Source organism: Salvelinus namaycush, chromosome 3 (genome assembly GCF_016432855.1).
Source record: "Salvelinus namaycush isolate Seneca chromosome 3, SaNama_1.0, whole genome shotgun sequence".
In the NCBI taxonomy this organism is placed as follows: Eukaryota; Metazoa; Chordata; class Actinopteri; order Salmoniformes; family Salmonidae; genus Salvelinus; species Salvelinus namaycush.
Genome location: NC_052309.1, coordinates 75,056,738 through 75,073,340, shown reverse-complemented (window position 1 = coordinate 75,073,340; position 16,603 = coordinate 75,056,738). Strand labels below are relative to the sequence as shown.

At 42.7% G+C, this 16,603-nt stretch overlaps 1 protein-coding gene across 2 annotated transcripts; it reads left to right on the top strand.

The window, feature by feature from the left end:
- The first annotated feature begins 750 nt into the window (after window positions 1-750).
- LOC120038418 (phenylalanine--tRNA ligase alpha subunit) lies at window positions 751-11,593 on the top strand. Of its 2 annotated transcripts, XM_038984187.1 has the most exons (13): window positions 752-945; window positions 2,902-3,039; window positions 3,216-3,314; window positions 3,535-3,653; window positions 4,567-4,659; window positions 5,234-5,362; window positions 5,480-5,595; window positions 6,294-6,378; window positions 6,962-7,061; window positions 7,212-7,380; window positions 8,004-8,081; window positions 8,250-8,364; window positions 10,026-11,593. In XM_038984187.1, exons 1-13 carry the CDS (start codon window positions 799-801, stop codon window positions 10,129-10,131), a joined length of 1,494 nt encoding a protein of 497 aa, XP_038840115.1. In that variant the 5' UTR covers window positions 752-798; the 3' UTR covers window positions 10,132-11,593. The 2 variants fall into 2 exon arrangements, with proteins under 2 accessions (XP_038840122.1, XP_038840115.1); XM_038984194.1 differs by lacking the exon at window positions 4,567-4,659 and having other exon boundaries at window positions 751-945.
- Window positions 11,594-16,603: the final 5,010 nt, after the last annotated feature.

Below are 16,603 nucleotides of genomic sequence, written 5' to 3'. Positions count from 1 at the left end.
GCACAAGGTGCACCTGTGTAATGATCATGCATTTTAATCAGCTTCTTGATATGCCACACCTGTCAGGTAAATTGATTATCTTGGCAAAGAAAAAATGCTCACTAACAGGGATGTAAACAAGTTTGTGTACAGAATTTGAGCGAAATAAGCTTTTTCTCTGTATGGAACATTTCTGGGAACTTTAATTTCAGCTCATGAAACACGGGACCAACACTTGACATTTACATTATTTTATATTTGGTACAGCTATCCATCTGGATTTCCGTGTCTGTTTCCATTAGTACTTTTAGAATCTCTCAACAAGGAAGATGTGTAGTAATTTGCTTTTGTGTAAAGTAAAATTGTATTATATTTCTATTGAAATATTCGTTTCAGTTATAGGCAAACACGTTATAGCCCCCTTTCGTGGGACAATTCTGGTGTTGAGAGCCATTAAAACAACAGAATTGCAACTGTATGATCTTACATCCATTTAAACTTCACCTACCTACAGCAAGCACAATATTTCCAAGATATATCAGTTCAGTCATTCAACTATATCCATTCATGTGAAGTGCTAATCATTCTCATCCTCAGTCGCAATTCAGTCACTGTCAGTACATTGCATGAAATGCAAGGGATAAATCAAATGTGTAGTGGATTTGTTTTAATTCTTCAAGATATCAATGCAGGTATTAATTTTCGCTTGTTCTGGGGAGTTTACGGTATTTAAAAATACTGGCTCTTGTATTCCAGTACTTTCGACATATCCAATACTGAGCTCACTACCGGTCTCTTTTCGGCTTCGCTGTGACAAGCATGGCTGACACTGGTCTTGTAGAAACGCTTCTTCGGCGGGTGGAAAAGGTGGACGGTGGTCTCGACAGTCAGGATGTTGCGACCAGTCTTGGTGTGGACCACCAAGCTATCGTCGGGGCTGTGAAGAGCCTACAGGCACTTGGTGATGTGAGTTTACCTGCCCGTGTTGAAGCGGAAGTCAAGCGACTGTCCACTTTGTTCATTCGGCGGAGAACTTAAGGACACAGCTGATGCTTAAACCGACTAGCAAAAACCTAAAACGGACCATTACCTTAACCCTAACCTAATTTTAATAAATTCTGTAATTAAATATCGGTTTGGGCGTCAAGCGTGTACTTATAGCATTTTTCTGTTCATTCTATGATGATGGGCGATTGGATAGGAAAGTGATGCAATAGGGACGTAAACGGGATCATGTTAGCCAGCCAGTTAGCAACCTTCTATTGTGAAGAATAAATCATTGTAGACCATGAATAAATACATAATTTAGCTACTCTTATTGAATACAGTGACAATGTTATTACACAGACTTGCATCCCTGTCAAGACACACAGAACAATGCAATGGTGACTACAATCCAAGGCAATGGTGACTGTTCAGTCTGATTGTTCAACTGCACTGCTAGTCAGCAAACTTGACTAAAAACTGTTAGACATTTTCAATATTAGCTTTTATTGAATCGTCGTTAAGGCAATCTACCAACGTCTAATACACCTAGCTGGCTACTACTTGTATAGGATGGTAATTAATGGAAGCTTCTCTAATGTCAAACATGTAAAGTGTGGTGTACCGCAGGGCAGTTCTCCAGGCCCGCTACTCTTTTCTATTTTTACCAATGACCTGCCACTGGCATTAAACAAAGCATGTGTGTCCATGTATGCTGATGATTCAATCATATACACATCAGCAACCACAGCTAATGAAGTCACTGAAGCCCTTAACAAAGAGTTGCCGTCTGTTTTGGGATGGGTGGCCAGTAATAAACTGGTCCTCTAAAACTAAGAGCATTGTATTTGGTACAAATCATTCCTTAAGTGCTAGACCGCAGATGAATCTGGTAATGAATGGTGTGGCTGTTGAACAAGTTGAGGGGACTAAATTACTTGGCATTACCTTGGATTGTAAACTGGCATGGTCAAAACATATAGATTCAATGGTTGTAAAGATGGGGAGAAGTCTAGACGTAATAAAGAGATGCTCTGCTTTTTTGACACCACACTCCAAAAAGCAAGTTCTGCAGTCTTTAGTTTTGTCTAATCTTGATTATTGTCCAGTCGTGTGGTCCAGTGCAGCAAGGAAAAGACAAGTTATGCTGCATTTGGCCCAGAACATAGCGGCACGTTTTGCTCTTAATTGTAATCAGAGGGCTGATATAAACACAATGTATGCCAGTCTCTCTTGGCTAAGAGTTGAGGAGAGACTGACTGCATCACTTCCTTTTATAAAAAACATGAATGTGTTGGAAATCCCAAATTGTTTGCATAGTAAACTTACACACAGCTCTGACACACACACTTATCCCACCAGACATGCCACCAGGGGTCATTTCAGTCCCTAAATCCAGAACAAATTCAAGAAAGCGTATAGTATTATATAGAGCCCTAATTGCATGGAACTTCCTTCCATCTCATATTGCTCAAATAAACAGCAAACCTGGTTTAAAAAAACAGACAAAGCAACGCCTCTCCCCTATTTGACCTAGATAGTTTGTGTGTATGCGTTGATATGTAGGCTACGTGTGCCTTTAAAAAGAAATGTATGTAGTTATTTTCTTGTCTATTGATGTTCTGTATAATGTAATTCTGTATTCTGTTTTGTGTGGACCCCAGGAAGAGTAGCTGCTGCTTTTGCAACAGCTAATGGGGATCCTAATAAAATACGAAATACCAAAATGTCAACTTTGAGAAATTAGACCAAGTCAATAAATTGGGAGCTGTTATTGTCACTGGATCTAAAATGAGCCCATGGTAAATGTATAATGTGCAGTGATAGCTAATTCATGATGTGTACACCAATCAGACCTTGAGAAGATGACCAATGTGTGGTCCTCTGCCTCAAGGCTCCATTATGATTCTGATCATGGTTGTTTGTTTTCCTGCGCAGGTGATCTCAGCTGAGCAGCGCTCCTCAAAGCACTGGGAGCTGACTGGGGAAGGCTGTGAGATAGCTGAGCAGGGCAGCCATGAGGCCAGAGTCGTCAGCTCCATCCCAGAGGAAGGGATGCCTCAGAGTCAGCTCATGGTGAGAGGACCTGCAGGGTGCCTGGACAAATAATATGTACCATGATGTTATGTTTATTTGGATGAAAAACATCTGGCTGAAAAATAAAGAATTTAATTAAAGTTGATCTTTACATTGTGATATGCTCTCTACTTGGGGCAGTGTTTACAGATTGTTTTGTCTCTATTTCTGTGTAGAAACTAGCCTTTGGGAAGGTGGGTTTCAGCAAGGCCATGTCCAACAAGTGGATCCGTCTGGACAAGGGCCACGAGGGCGGCCCCAGGATCTTCAAGACTGTGAGTTTATCTTCACATCTGACTTGGTGTGCTTTGTGATTGAGTGTGAGTGTTGCTTTTATAATGGAGAAAATAAGTATGACACACAAGCATCAATTTCGTGTGTGTGTGTGTGTGTGTGTGTGTGTGTGTGTGTGTGTGTGTGTGTGTGTGTGTGTGTGTGTGTGTGTGTGTGTGTGTGTGTGTGTGTGTGTGTGTGTGTGTGTGTGTGTACACCCAGGTGGAGCGCTTAGAAGACTTGGTGAGGGACAAGTTGCTCCTGGTACAGAAAGGACAGGCGTCTCAACTGGAGGAGAAGGAGAAGAATGAGCTGAAGAAACGCAAACTGCTCTCTGAAGTGTAAGAATCAGAACCGGTTGATAATATTTGACTACTGTGAAAATGTTTGTGAAATGTTAAGTATATGCCTAACTGATATCTACCAGTAGATGGCAATAGATACCATTCAGCAGTACAACAGTGTTCAATCATCTGGCATCCAGGCATGTTCAGGATGTCCCAGTCACAACTAGCCTCAGCATAGTCTCATGCTGAGGATGTTCTCTGACTTGTTGACCCCTAAGTCTTTAGTTGAATAACAGCTGAGAAATGCAGGTTTGGATTAGAATATAAATTATGTCTTATATCATAGTTACATCCTACTTACATAATATTCACAGATCAGATGTGAGTCAATGTTGTCGCCTTGTCTGAGTCGAGATGTCTAGTTCACCCAATGATATGAATACCCTAACATTGTGTTTATATACATTATTACTAAATGAATGCACCAGCTAAAGGACCACAAGTACTTTTCTGGGTCCAGTCAGTCAGGATCCCAGTGGTGAGGTTAATACTGTACCTGGTGAGACTGTTGGCTCCGTCGCTAGCTCAGGCCATTGTTCCCCGAGGTAGCTCTCTCTGTTTCTCGTTTGTCTCTGTCTGTCTGTGCCCTAAATGGCATGCTTCCAGCACCAGGTTTTGTTTGGTTTTAATATCATAAATGAACAGCAGTATGAGAACTCAACCCTGCGACGTTCCACGCGTCCAGAGTTTAGACGAATTGAGCAACAGATTGTTATTGTCTACTTCCTATTTGCTAAATAGTGTCCCAGGCCCTCACCACCACCACCACCACCACATGTTCCCATTCTCCAATGTTCCCCAAGATAACACCTCTTGTGGCCTTTGTGACTCATGTGATATAACACTTTCAAATGACCACATTTATGCAGTTTGAATGAGAATGATTATTTATTTCTGTGAATTCTAGGACGGTCAAGTCCTATTGGATCACAAAGGGTAGCTGTTTCAGCACCACCATCACCAAGCAGGAGACAGAGCTCACCCCAGAGATGATCGCTAGGTGAATCCTGCTCTGCTTTTCCTGTCAACTTTGTCATGGTCGCTCTATGATTGCTAAGATGGATGAGGGATTCCTCATTCTGTATCTCTAACCTGCATGCTGCTGCTGAGGACCCTGTCCTAAGGCAAATGTATGAAGTGGTTCATTCTCTCACAGTGATGTCTGTGTCATTTCTATTCATATCACTGCATGTTGTAGTCAAATTGGCAGTGTTTTCATTAGGTACCGCACATGATCCAATGAGTTTTGTTTTTACCTGGAAACTGCAGTCTCGCTCAAAATGCAGGTGATCTCTTGACCAAGCCTGGTTTTCATGTGAACAATTTGTTAGTTCTCGTAGTCCAAAATAGATGAATGAAAATGCACCTGGTATGCAATATCACATGAGGGGATTTGGCACAGAACTGTATTCAGGTGTCCCAAAAATTAAATGAGTGTTTTTGTTTATTTGCCTCCATGTTTTATCTGCACACAGACTTTGCTTGTGTTTGGCCATATACACTAATTAATTTGATGTTCTCTAGAACATATTATATGTTCTCCTCCAAATTGACCTTTCTCTGGTCTGTGACAGTGGGAGCTGGAAGGAGAAGAAGTTTAAGCCTTATAACTTTGAGGCCATGGGTGTGGCCCCAGACTGTGGCCACCTGCATCCGCTCATGAAGGTCCGCACGCAGTTCAGACAGATCTTCCTGGAGATGGGGTCAGTCGCCTATCCTCTATTCTGCCCTTGCAGGACAACATCAGTATACCGTATTTAACTAATGTACAGTAAGACTAAGTTCTAAGACCTGTGTGTACTCACTCCTGTCTCCTTCAGCTTCACTGAGATGCCCACCAACAACTTCATTGAGAGCTCCTTCTGGAACTTTGACTCCCTGTTTCAGCCCCAGCAGCACCCAGCCAGGGACCAACACGACACCTTCTTCCTGTCTGGTGAGCGACTGGGTGTCTCTGTGTGTCTGGACTTGATGCCCAGATAAGATAAAAATGGTGCATTATCGATGATGCGCTGAAAGGGAAATCTGATTTCCTTTTTTTTTTTACCCAATTTTCGTGGTATCCAATTGCTAGTAATTACTATCTTGTCTCATCGCTACAACTCCCGTACGGGCTCGGGAGAGACAAAGGTCGAAAGCCGTGCGTCCTCCGAAACACAACCCAACCAAGCCGCACTGCTTCTTAACACAGCACGCCTCCAACCCGGAAGCCAGCCGCACCAATGTGTCGGAGGAAACACCGTGCACCTGGCTCCCTTGGTTAGCGCGCACTGCGCCCGGCCCGCCACAGGAGTCGCTGGTGCGCGATGAGACAAGGATATCCCTACCGGCCAAACCCTCCCTAACCCGGACGACGCTAGGCCAATTGTGCGTCGCCCCACGGACCTCCCGGTCGCGGCCGGCTGCGACAGAGCCTGGGCGCGAACCCAGAGTCTCTGGTGGCGCAGCTAGCGCTGCGATGCAGTGCCCTAGACCACTGCGCCACCCGGGAGGCCCGGAAATCTGATTTCCCTCGCTAAAACAGACTCTAGATTTCCATTAGATATAACTAATCTGTTTTCATCATGTACCATCAGTATTATTTCCATTTAACTTACCGGTAACTGTGGCCCCTCCTATTATTATATTTCTCAGACCCAGCTCAGGCCCATGAGTTTCCCCAGGACTACCTGGAGAGAGTGAGGAAGGTCCATTCAGAGGGAGGCTTTGGATCACAGGGGTGAGAGCTAATCTTCCACACAAATGCATACGCATGGACTTACACACACATTCACCATGACCACAACATGTTTTATTTTTTATAAAAATAAAATATTAACCCATTTTTCCCCCCAATTTTGTGGTATCCAATTGGTAGTTACAGTCCTGTCCCATCGCTGTAACTCCCATACGGACTCAGGAGAGGTGAAGGTCGAGAGCCATGGGTCCTCCAAAACACAACCCAACCAAGCTGCACTGCTTCTTGACACAATGCCCACTTAACCCGGAAGCCAGCCGCACCAATGTGTCGGAGGAAACACTGTACACCTGGCGACCGTGTCAGCGTGCATTGTGCCCGGCGTGCATTGTGCATTGTGCCCACAGGAGTCGCTAGTGCGTAATGGGACAAGAACATCCCTGCCGGCCAAACACTCCCCTAACCCGGACAACGCTGGGCCAGTTGTGCACCGCCCCATAAGTCTCCTTGTCGCGGCCGGCTGCGACAGAGCCTGGACTTGAACCAGGATCTCTAGTGCCTTAGACCACTGCGCCACTCGGAAGGCCCAACATGTTCTATTTTTAACGCTGTCTGTGTTTGACAGGTACAAGTATGACTGGAAGATTGAGGAGGCTCAGAAGAACATCCTCCGTACTCACACCACAGCAGTCAGCGCTCGCATGCTGTATAAACTCGCTCAGCAGGTAACCCACTATCTACATTTGTTCATGCTGTCTTAGTATTTACTCAAATTAATTAGAAATCAATTGCATGAGGGTGATGTTACATTCTAACTGTGCAGCAATTGATCAACTCCTCTGTAACCATTTCAAATGTTCCTTTCTTTCTACCAGGAAAATTTCACCCCTGTCAAGTACTTCTCCATCGACAGAGTATTCCGTAATGAAACTCTGGATGCCACCCACTTGGCAGAGTTTCACCAGATTGAGGGAGTGGTGGCTGACTATGGCCTTACCCTGGGTGACCTCATGGGCATCCTTCATCAGTTTTTCAATAAACTAGGTGAGGGCTCTACCAGTCAGGGTTGGGGTCAATTCCACTCATTCAATTCACTCCCAGGAAATGTAATTCAATTCAAATTCGAGGTCAGTCTTTGAATTCAGAGATAATTCAATATTATCCTAAACAATTCCACAAATTCCAATTAGAAATTACATTTCTTCAGGCTTTCAGGCTGATCATGTCACTGTTCAGACAGCCTAGCTATACTGGAAATATCGGAATACAGGTTGAAATGATTAAAAACAAATCCTACAGTTTTATACTATATGCATTAATTCCATTAACTGGGAAATGTAAAAATATTGAATTCCAATTCAATTCCAAAGATTAAATGTTTTTACAATTCCATAACTTAAAAAATGTGAATGTAATTCAACGTACATTCTCATGAATGAGGGAATTCAAGAATTGAATTGGAATTTCAAATTAAATAGGAATTCACCCCCACCCTGCTTCCAGTACCTCGTTCTTTTTTTAAATTGTATTTTTTACAGTGGGTTCAGTTGTCCGTACTGAAGTGGCCTCTAATGCATCGTAATGCCTGTAGTACAACATGAGCTTGTTTCTCTATCTGTCAGATATAGTATTTCTGAGAAAGTAAATATATTTTCAATTTTCTCCAGGAATCACCAAATTACGCTTTAAACCGGCCTACAATCCATACACCGAGCCGAGCATGGAAGTGTTCAGCTATCATGAAGGTACAGTTCTTGTGAATATCCTCAAACCCTGGAATTTCTCATGTTTGTGTGATATGTGTGTGTGTATAGGCCTTGGGCTTTTGTCTCACTCAAACCCAAAAGCCCATAGACAATGCAGTCCTATCTACACTGAATCCATCTTAAATTGTCCATTCCTGCTCTCTCCAGGGCTGAAAAAGTGGGTGGAGGTGGGGAACTCGGGGATGTTCAGGCCAGAGATGCTGCTGCCTATGGGGCTCCCTGAGGGGGTGACGGTCATCGCCTGGGGGCTGTCTCTGGAGAGGTGAGTCAATGACAAAGAAACACATTATCCTCTTCAACTAGAACTGATCCTGGTGATGTAATGGAATTGACTGACCGACATTTGTCTAATACAAGACCTATAATACACAACCCCTTCTGCCTGGCCTACCCCACTTCAACACTCTCTGACCCCTGTCTCTAGGGCCGGGAATTGCCAGGGACCTCACGATACGATATCACCATACTTAGGTGCCGATACGATATGTAGTCTAAAACATTAGGAACACCTGCTCTTTCCATGACATAGACAAACCGTGTGAATCCAGGTGAAAGCTATGATCCCTTATTGATGTCACTTGTTAAATCCAATTCAAAGAGACAAGTTAAAGGATTTTGAAGCCTTGAGACAATTGCGACATGGATTGTGTATGTGTGCCATTCAGAGGGTGAATGGGCAAGACAAAAGATTTAAGTGCCTTAAACGGGGTAGGTACTAGGCGCAATGGTTTGAGTGTGTCAAGAACAGCAACGCTGCTGTTTTCTTCATGGTCAACAGTTTCCTGTGTGTATCAAGAATGGTCCACCACCCAAAGGACATCCAGCCATTGTGGAAAGCATTGAAGTCAACATGGGCCAGCATCCCTGTGGAATGCTTTCGACACCTTGTAGAATTGAGGCTGTTCTGATGGCAAAAGGGGCGGTGCAACTTAATATTAGGAAGGTGTTCTTAATGTTTGTTATACTCAGTGTATGTCTGCTGCAGAGAGACAAGCGAGAGCATGAGAAAACAAGTTTTGATCAGTCAGGGAAATAAGTGCTGAACAAATGTTTGCTCACTATTTTTAAAAAGAAGATGGAGAACAAGCTATAGGCAGGTACAGCCAACTAGTGCTATCTAACGCTACCTAGAGTAGCAAAACCATTTATTTATTATTAATTACAAATAAACTTAGATATCGATATATCATCCCAAAATAATATCACAATATGTAACTGTATCTATCCCCCCCCCATCACTACCCACTCTTGGGCCAGCTATCTCACTGGAATTGACTCACATCCGCTCCATATCCCTTAACTTGACCTTAACCCTCTCGTAACCAGATGCACAGTCTCAACTGTTAGTCTGCTTGAATGGAACATGGGATTTCAATAGGAAAATGTGTCCATAATGTGAAAATATACAATGTTATGCCTGTAATCCCAGTGTGATTTTCCATAGAGGGGTTAAAGGTGGACAGTAGTGTGGTCATGTCCCCAGATGTGCAGCCATGCTTCCAGCACACACCACCAGGCTGTTGGCCCACATGTCGACAGGTTTACTTCTGGATTGTTATATCTGAGCAAAGCGCATAAAACACCATATCGCCTAATGAGCCTAGAATAATGGTTTCCTCAGATGCAGGTCAGAACTGACCATTTAGATATATTTGTGCTCTACTGCGGGTACTTGAACCCTGGTGACTCTGAGGACTTGTATCTATGAGAACAATCACTGTTAATGGCTATAGTCGGTGAGCTGGGAGGGACCATATCATCTACTCTGTGTAATCGCTCTCCTCCATCCCCTCTGTCCATACAGACCTTTGTCTCTATCACCTGTTTGTCCTCTCTTTCTCTTTGCTGTCTTCCACCTCTCCTTATAATGTACTATGTCATCTTCCTAACACTCTTTCCTCTGCCCTTCTCTGTCTCCTTCAGGCCCACCATGATCAAGTATGGCATCAACAACATCCGTGAGCTGGTGGGACACAAGGTCAACCTACAGATGGTCTACGACAGCCCTGTGTGTCGACTGGACTCTTAGATTCTGTTCAGGCTTCCACTTGGACAGGCTTACATTACCATACACATCCCATCCAAGGCCCGTGTCATCAGGACCCCTTTGCTCATTAGTAACCATATGAACATTGAACAATCCCACGAACCCTTAATCTACCCTGGCCAGAGACTGCCAGAGAGACAGATCTGTCTGTTTAAGAGGGTGGGAAAGAGGACTTACTTTTCTCCTAATTTATGAAACCGTTTTAACTCATCATTGGTCCTAATCAGCATCTATGCTTGTGCTGAGGGGTAGGTAGTGCTAGTACTGTGTCCTCTGCTGATGTGTGCACTACATCAGAGCATAAGGAACTTCACCAGTGAGTCTTTTTTAATTTAAACGTTAGAAAACTGCACAGCGGCTACCTTTGAGCTCCTATGAAATGAAATGCTTGTACAGTAAAGATGCTAACTTGAAGCCCTTTAGCCTTCCATACAAAACCAACCAACTCTGTGCTGTGTCCACTCAGTTCATGAGACAAATTAGAAATAGTCAAATAAAGATGTTTGAAAGTAGCATGATTTACGTCGTCAGTCTAATGTAATCACCATTGGTAATGCTGAGCTTTTGTTATTCTATTCTGGCGGTGCCAGGTCCGGTTTTAAACCTGTCAGAAGAACATTCTTGTTTTCCTCAATCTTATTGTGGCTGGTGCGTAACGTGGATTGGCGTGTTGAAGGATGTGTGCCAAGGTTTAACCCAGAGGATTTAGGAGTTATTTGTGTCATTCCAGTGAAGGTGGAATTACAAATCACCTTCATCGCCTCTAAGTCTCATGTCATCGTACACAGGGTAGATTTTTAGCTCTGTGTGCGCACAGGAGATAATTGGGTTAACACATTAGAGCACTTTGGTTGTAAGTGTAACCTAAAATAATTTGCTATGGTACTAAATAAAGAGTCAAGTCTATTCCTGTTAGTTTGTTTTAGGCAACGGCACATTGGATGTTTTTTGCTGGTAACCTAGTTCATCCCCAATCCCTGCAAGATTCTGAATAAATATGCTGTTATGAAGAGATGTTCTACACTCTACTGTTATGTATTAGTTACGTCTTCCGTAGTCTAAATCACAGAGACTGTACGTTGTAATGCAAATCAATATCCTTCTGAGGAGCAATATTGAAGTTGTACTTCAGCCATGCGTAATCACTTCACTGGATTAGCTTCTCCTGAATGAACTTGGCACAGCGACGCCGTGGTACATGTCTGCCTGAGCATCCTGTGCTGTCTTTAGACGCTTACATGGAGCTGAATTTCTGAATTCGGGAGTCTTTAAAAAAAAACTTGCATGCTATTGAAGCTGACTTGAGGGCCCATAATAGATGCTGTTGGAAGTTTGTGACAAAGAGAATGATGTTCCGATGTTGCGTGCTCTGCCAAGACTGGGAAATCCTGTGTCTGCTGCAATAATGGACAGACAGGATTAAAGGTTGTTTACTTAATCAATTGCAGGAACTCCTTAAGTCTTTCTGTTCAGATAATCCTTCAACGTCTGGAAATAACATTTTAAACCGGAGTCTGGGAGTCCAGCTAAGGGTTCCCCAGAACAAAACAATATATAGACAGAACAGATCAACCAAGTTTCTCTGTAGAACCTCTAATTCTAGTTGGAACATACTTTTGGATGCAGTTTTATCCTACCAGGTACTAACTATCCTAACTTCACAAAAGAGTCCTAACTATCTTCACAAGCACTGGGATAGAAAAATGCTTCATAGGTATTTGTATCCAGTTTTATATGCAAATTTCAAATTAAATATATATTTTTATCCTGTGCAATCTGATACTGTGTGTTCCGCTGCATCATATCATGTTTGCAGTTTCTAACTTGCAGTTTACATTACATACCCAAATCAATAATAACAACTGATGTAATAGCCATTTAGTTTGAACTTGGTACAAATATTTACTACTTCATTGAACATCTCAGCTTTGATGTGGTACTGTATAATTGTAGTCCCTTTTCATATTATGTAGATACAGACAGTAAAGTCAAAATCCTCAATTGGCACAACCAGTGGACAAACCTATTAGCTGGTCCTTAATCGTGTTCACCCTCATACTCTCATTTCAACTACAAAGCCACATCTGGGAGTCATTTTGCACACAGTTCCACATATATCACCATGCATGCAATGCTTCGCATTGACCAGAAAATCTGACATTTCGTCAAGTCAATGATTAATACATTTAGGAGTTCATCAAAACATGATCTACCAAGTCCTGATAGACTTGCTGAAAGCTTTATTTAAAGTAGCTTAGTTAAGATCTAGCAATAATCAGTTCCCTTGTTTAGCCTTTACCCTATAGGTGTCATTATTTCCCTTTGATCATTTGACTTTGATCTTGAAATGAAGCAACATTTATATTACAGAGGAATAGCAGTTTTTAGAGGCCCCCAAATCCCTTCATGTTTTGATGGATACTGAAGTAGTATTTAAATGTTATATAAGAAAGGGGGCTGGTGTAGGCAGCTGATGGTGATAGGTTTGGGATGAAACATGGCAAATCCTTTTCCATGGGATCAGTCTGGATCATTCTGAATGTGTTGCACGTCTTTAAATCATCTTCTCATGGCAATAGCCATTGATTAACCCCTGTCCTGCACAGGGTCCATTCAGTAGACCAGGGGTTCTTAAACTTTTTCAGATCGAGACGCAAATGAGAAATTGACCGTCCTCCAACGACCCATATTAAGAATAAATAGTGTGTGATTGTAGATGTATTCTCATAACTCGCGACCCACCTTTCACATACCCAGGGCCCACTCAAGGTTCCAACCCATAGTTTAATTAAGAAACCCTGCAGTAGACAAATCTCAGTGTCAGTACATGATGATACTGTACAGCACCAGCATGAAAGTTATCTATAAACTCTCCTTTGTCAAGCTTTGGTTGCTGTGTGGTGTTAACATTTCAACCCATTTAGTTGTCTTGTTAATAACCTTAAGTAGGTCTGTTGAGTCCTGTAACATGCTTGGTGTAATCAGAATCAACCAGTTCTGGAGGGAGTTGGTGCTGGCTCCTTTCAGATCTCGCTGGGGAGGGAGTTAGAGTGCCCAGGCCAGGGGCTGCTGTCTATGGCCAGGGCAGCAGGGCTGTTGTTGTTGCCAGTGCCATGGGTGGGGAAGAAGGGAATGTAGGGGATTGCAGGAAACAGCAAAGGGCTGCCCGGGGGGCTCTCATCCAGGGGCATGGGGAAGCCCACATCATCTGTGTCCCACACGTGGAAAGCATTGTGGGTCAGGACTATGGGGGGGTGTCTGGCAATGAAGCACTCCGGATTTCTGTTCTTCTCTAGGTCCTCCTCAGTGGGGCCAAGAAGACATTCTGATGAAAGGGGTAAACAGAGGGGACACTGGAGATAAGTACATTTGCTTCAGGACTGGTGCCCCTGATCATCTCTGTGTTAGCTAGTCATGTTTCCATTTTGCATAGAAAAGCTTAGGCTTATGCCTATTTGACACAAGTTATTTGGTACACTTATACATTGCGATGGATCAGCCTAACAACTACATAGATTAGTTACATTTCCACCTGATTTTCGAACATTTTAAGTTCATACCTGTTATATCAAGGGCCAGGTCCTTGATCAGATGTCCAACTATAGCATAGGCGACTCCTACCACTACCAGTGCTGCAATCAGCAGGTAGACCACTGCCTTTGGCAACGGAATGAGGTCCCGGACTGCCGGCTTATACTCCTTGTACAGCGGGTCTTCCGTCCCGACTAGTACGTCGAATTTGTAGACTAGTGGGGAAGCATGTGCCTCATCATTGAAATTAAAACTGGTGAAATTGAGGGCATTCATTATGGAAAAGTAGCCTAAGCGATATAGCTCTAATGATGATAAACGCGCTGATGTCCGGAGATGAGGCAATCCCCCCCCCCAACACCAAGACAAGGACTTGATTGGTGGTGATTCTTGTATCCGTGCAACACTCAAGTCTCAACTTCTTTGATGTCTCCGTTCGAATGATCCTAAAAGGGATTGAAAAGCATGAAACATGTATATATGTTAATATCTCAGTGGAGTTGGAGGTGAACACAACTCCACCAAATATAGTTTTAATTTATGGAGATATTACTTCCAAACGATTTCAATACCATTTTGACAGTACAAGCGTTAGCTGCTTACCTAGATTTCGGACGACTGCTGTTTTGATTAAACTGGCTTTGCTTAGATCTTCTTTTTTTTAAAGGTCCCTAAATGGGAGAAAAAACTTTTGGATATCTATCTGAAATTAATTTCCATGTTCATAAGTCAGTCCCCATGGAGTTTTCCTTTGACGCGCTTCTTTGTCATCCCTCTGTCTCGGTCCTTGGTTCTGAAATGAACCCAACCAATTTTCACGCTGTCGTAAACAGTAGTTTTCCAAGACCGCCCACTGTTCATCACTCAAGGGATAAACTTTATCCCGCCTCCACTTAAACAGCCAACCTGTATCAGCTAGATGTAGTTGATAATGTTCCCTTAATTCTATAGTTGATGGATTTATATTACCAAGAAATGTTGTCTCCTTAAATGTACTAAGGACGCATGGCGTGGAGATCATGCCAATTAGAACCTTTACAGGAGATACTTAATCGACACACGATCACATGTAGTGGACGAATTTGTTTAATCCATGTTGTTTATGAAATATTGTAGACATCTTCATATTCAATATAAGCCTACTTTCATATTTGAAACATGTAGTTGTTCATCTCCACTAGATTATTTTAGAGGGAATATACTTCTCCACTGGGAATAATTCAGGGCACAGCCCTGCCCTTTGACCTTCAATGCTTTCCCACCATAGACTGGATTAACTGCTAGTTTCACTAGCAGCGCTAATTGTTAGCAGATTTTGCAACTCATCCTCATGAGCCAAATCCTAACTGGAAATAAGCATATAGTTCATGACCTCATGGCCTCAATGTGTCAATATAGACTGTCCCTATCAAATAAATACATTATTATTAGGCTACTTGTTAAAACGAATAATTTCTACCAAAATAGGAGCTACACTGGTTCATGTTCAGTGACTGACTTCTATTTCCTTAGGTAGAGAGCAGGCTTGGCCATGTATGGGATTTATCTGTTTCATAATTCCCCATTTCAAAGCAGCAGTAGACATGCAAAGAAGCAGAATCTGAAGAGATTAGAGGTTTTATTCCCTTTATGAGACAAGCCTTTATCTGCCCACCCCATGTCCCTCATTTCCTGATGGATTTAAACTGCTAGAGCCACTGGAATACCTCCAGAGATTATCTCCTGAACTTTGAGAACGTTTTGTTCTGTTGGCTCAATATATCTACATATTGCAACAGAACGCGGACCTATTCTCAAATTGTGAATGCTTCATGTACGTGTGTATGTGAATGCACATGCCACCTGCTTTCGTTATTTTTCACAAAAGTAGTGCACTGGGCCTTTACTAGTCGTGTTTTAGCGGACCGATATAGCCCCCCCCCCCCTTTCTGCATGCCTGTAGACTATCTGTGCAGAGATGTTTGAGAGATGTTGGGGGTGGAATTCCAGTTTGCGAATCACTTCTTTCACATGGAAGCCTCTAAATAAATGAAAGAGAATGCACATCAGACACACCTAGTAGGCTATGGTATTTTGAGATATAAAGGATGTTAGGCCGAGATTCAATCCGAACAATCCTTCAATCCTTTCGGCTATGCACCTTTGAAAGGAAATGTTTCTGCGTTCGCAGAGACTACATTCAAGGTAAACGCTGCATATTTTGGCTGAACTGGAAATTACCTTTAAATGTCAAGTACGCTATAACACGGATCTTCCATGGTCCGGATTGAATCTGCTTTACTCAGAATGGAACTGAAAGGACACTGCATGGGTTAAATTACCGCTGAGCCCCTGCCAGGACAAATCACTGTGTAGATGACCCAGCCAAAGACACATTTTCCAGTGTTTGCTATGGAATTATTGCAATACAACACCGCTCATCTATCAGTTTGACCCAGACACTGCGTCAAAGTCGCCAAAGCAGATTAAGCTACTGCACATGTGCAGCATGATAGTTCTATTGAGCCTATATCTTCCTGTCTGTCACACCATCTCCTCTGCATCTTCCTGTTCACCCTTCTGATGTTAGGTGTTTGTCTATCCTAGGAACTGCCTTACATGAAATTCAGCCCTTAGTTTGACTTTGTTTTAACTTCTTCCTGTCTCCTCCTTTTCTCTTTTTTTCAGTTTGCTGATCACTTCTGTTTAAATCCCACTGGCATTACCTCAGTAGGCCTAATCCCCAGATATCAAAACATTTCCACAATGGCTGAGCTCAGATGGATGTACTTTAAAGTTTGTTTGATCACACAAAGTTCATCCTGAAAATACCCCGTCTCTGGTGCTCTATCTACAGTTGAAGTCGGAAGTTTACATACACTTAGGTTGGAGTCATTAAAACTCATTTTTCAACCACTCCACAAATTTCTTGTCAACAAACTAT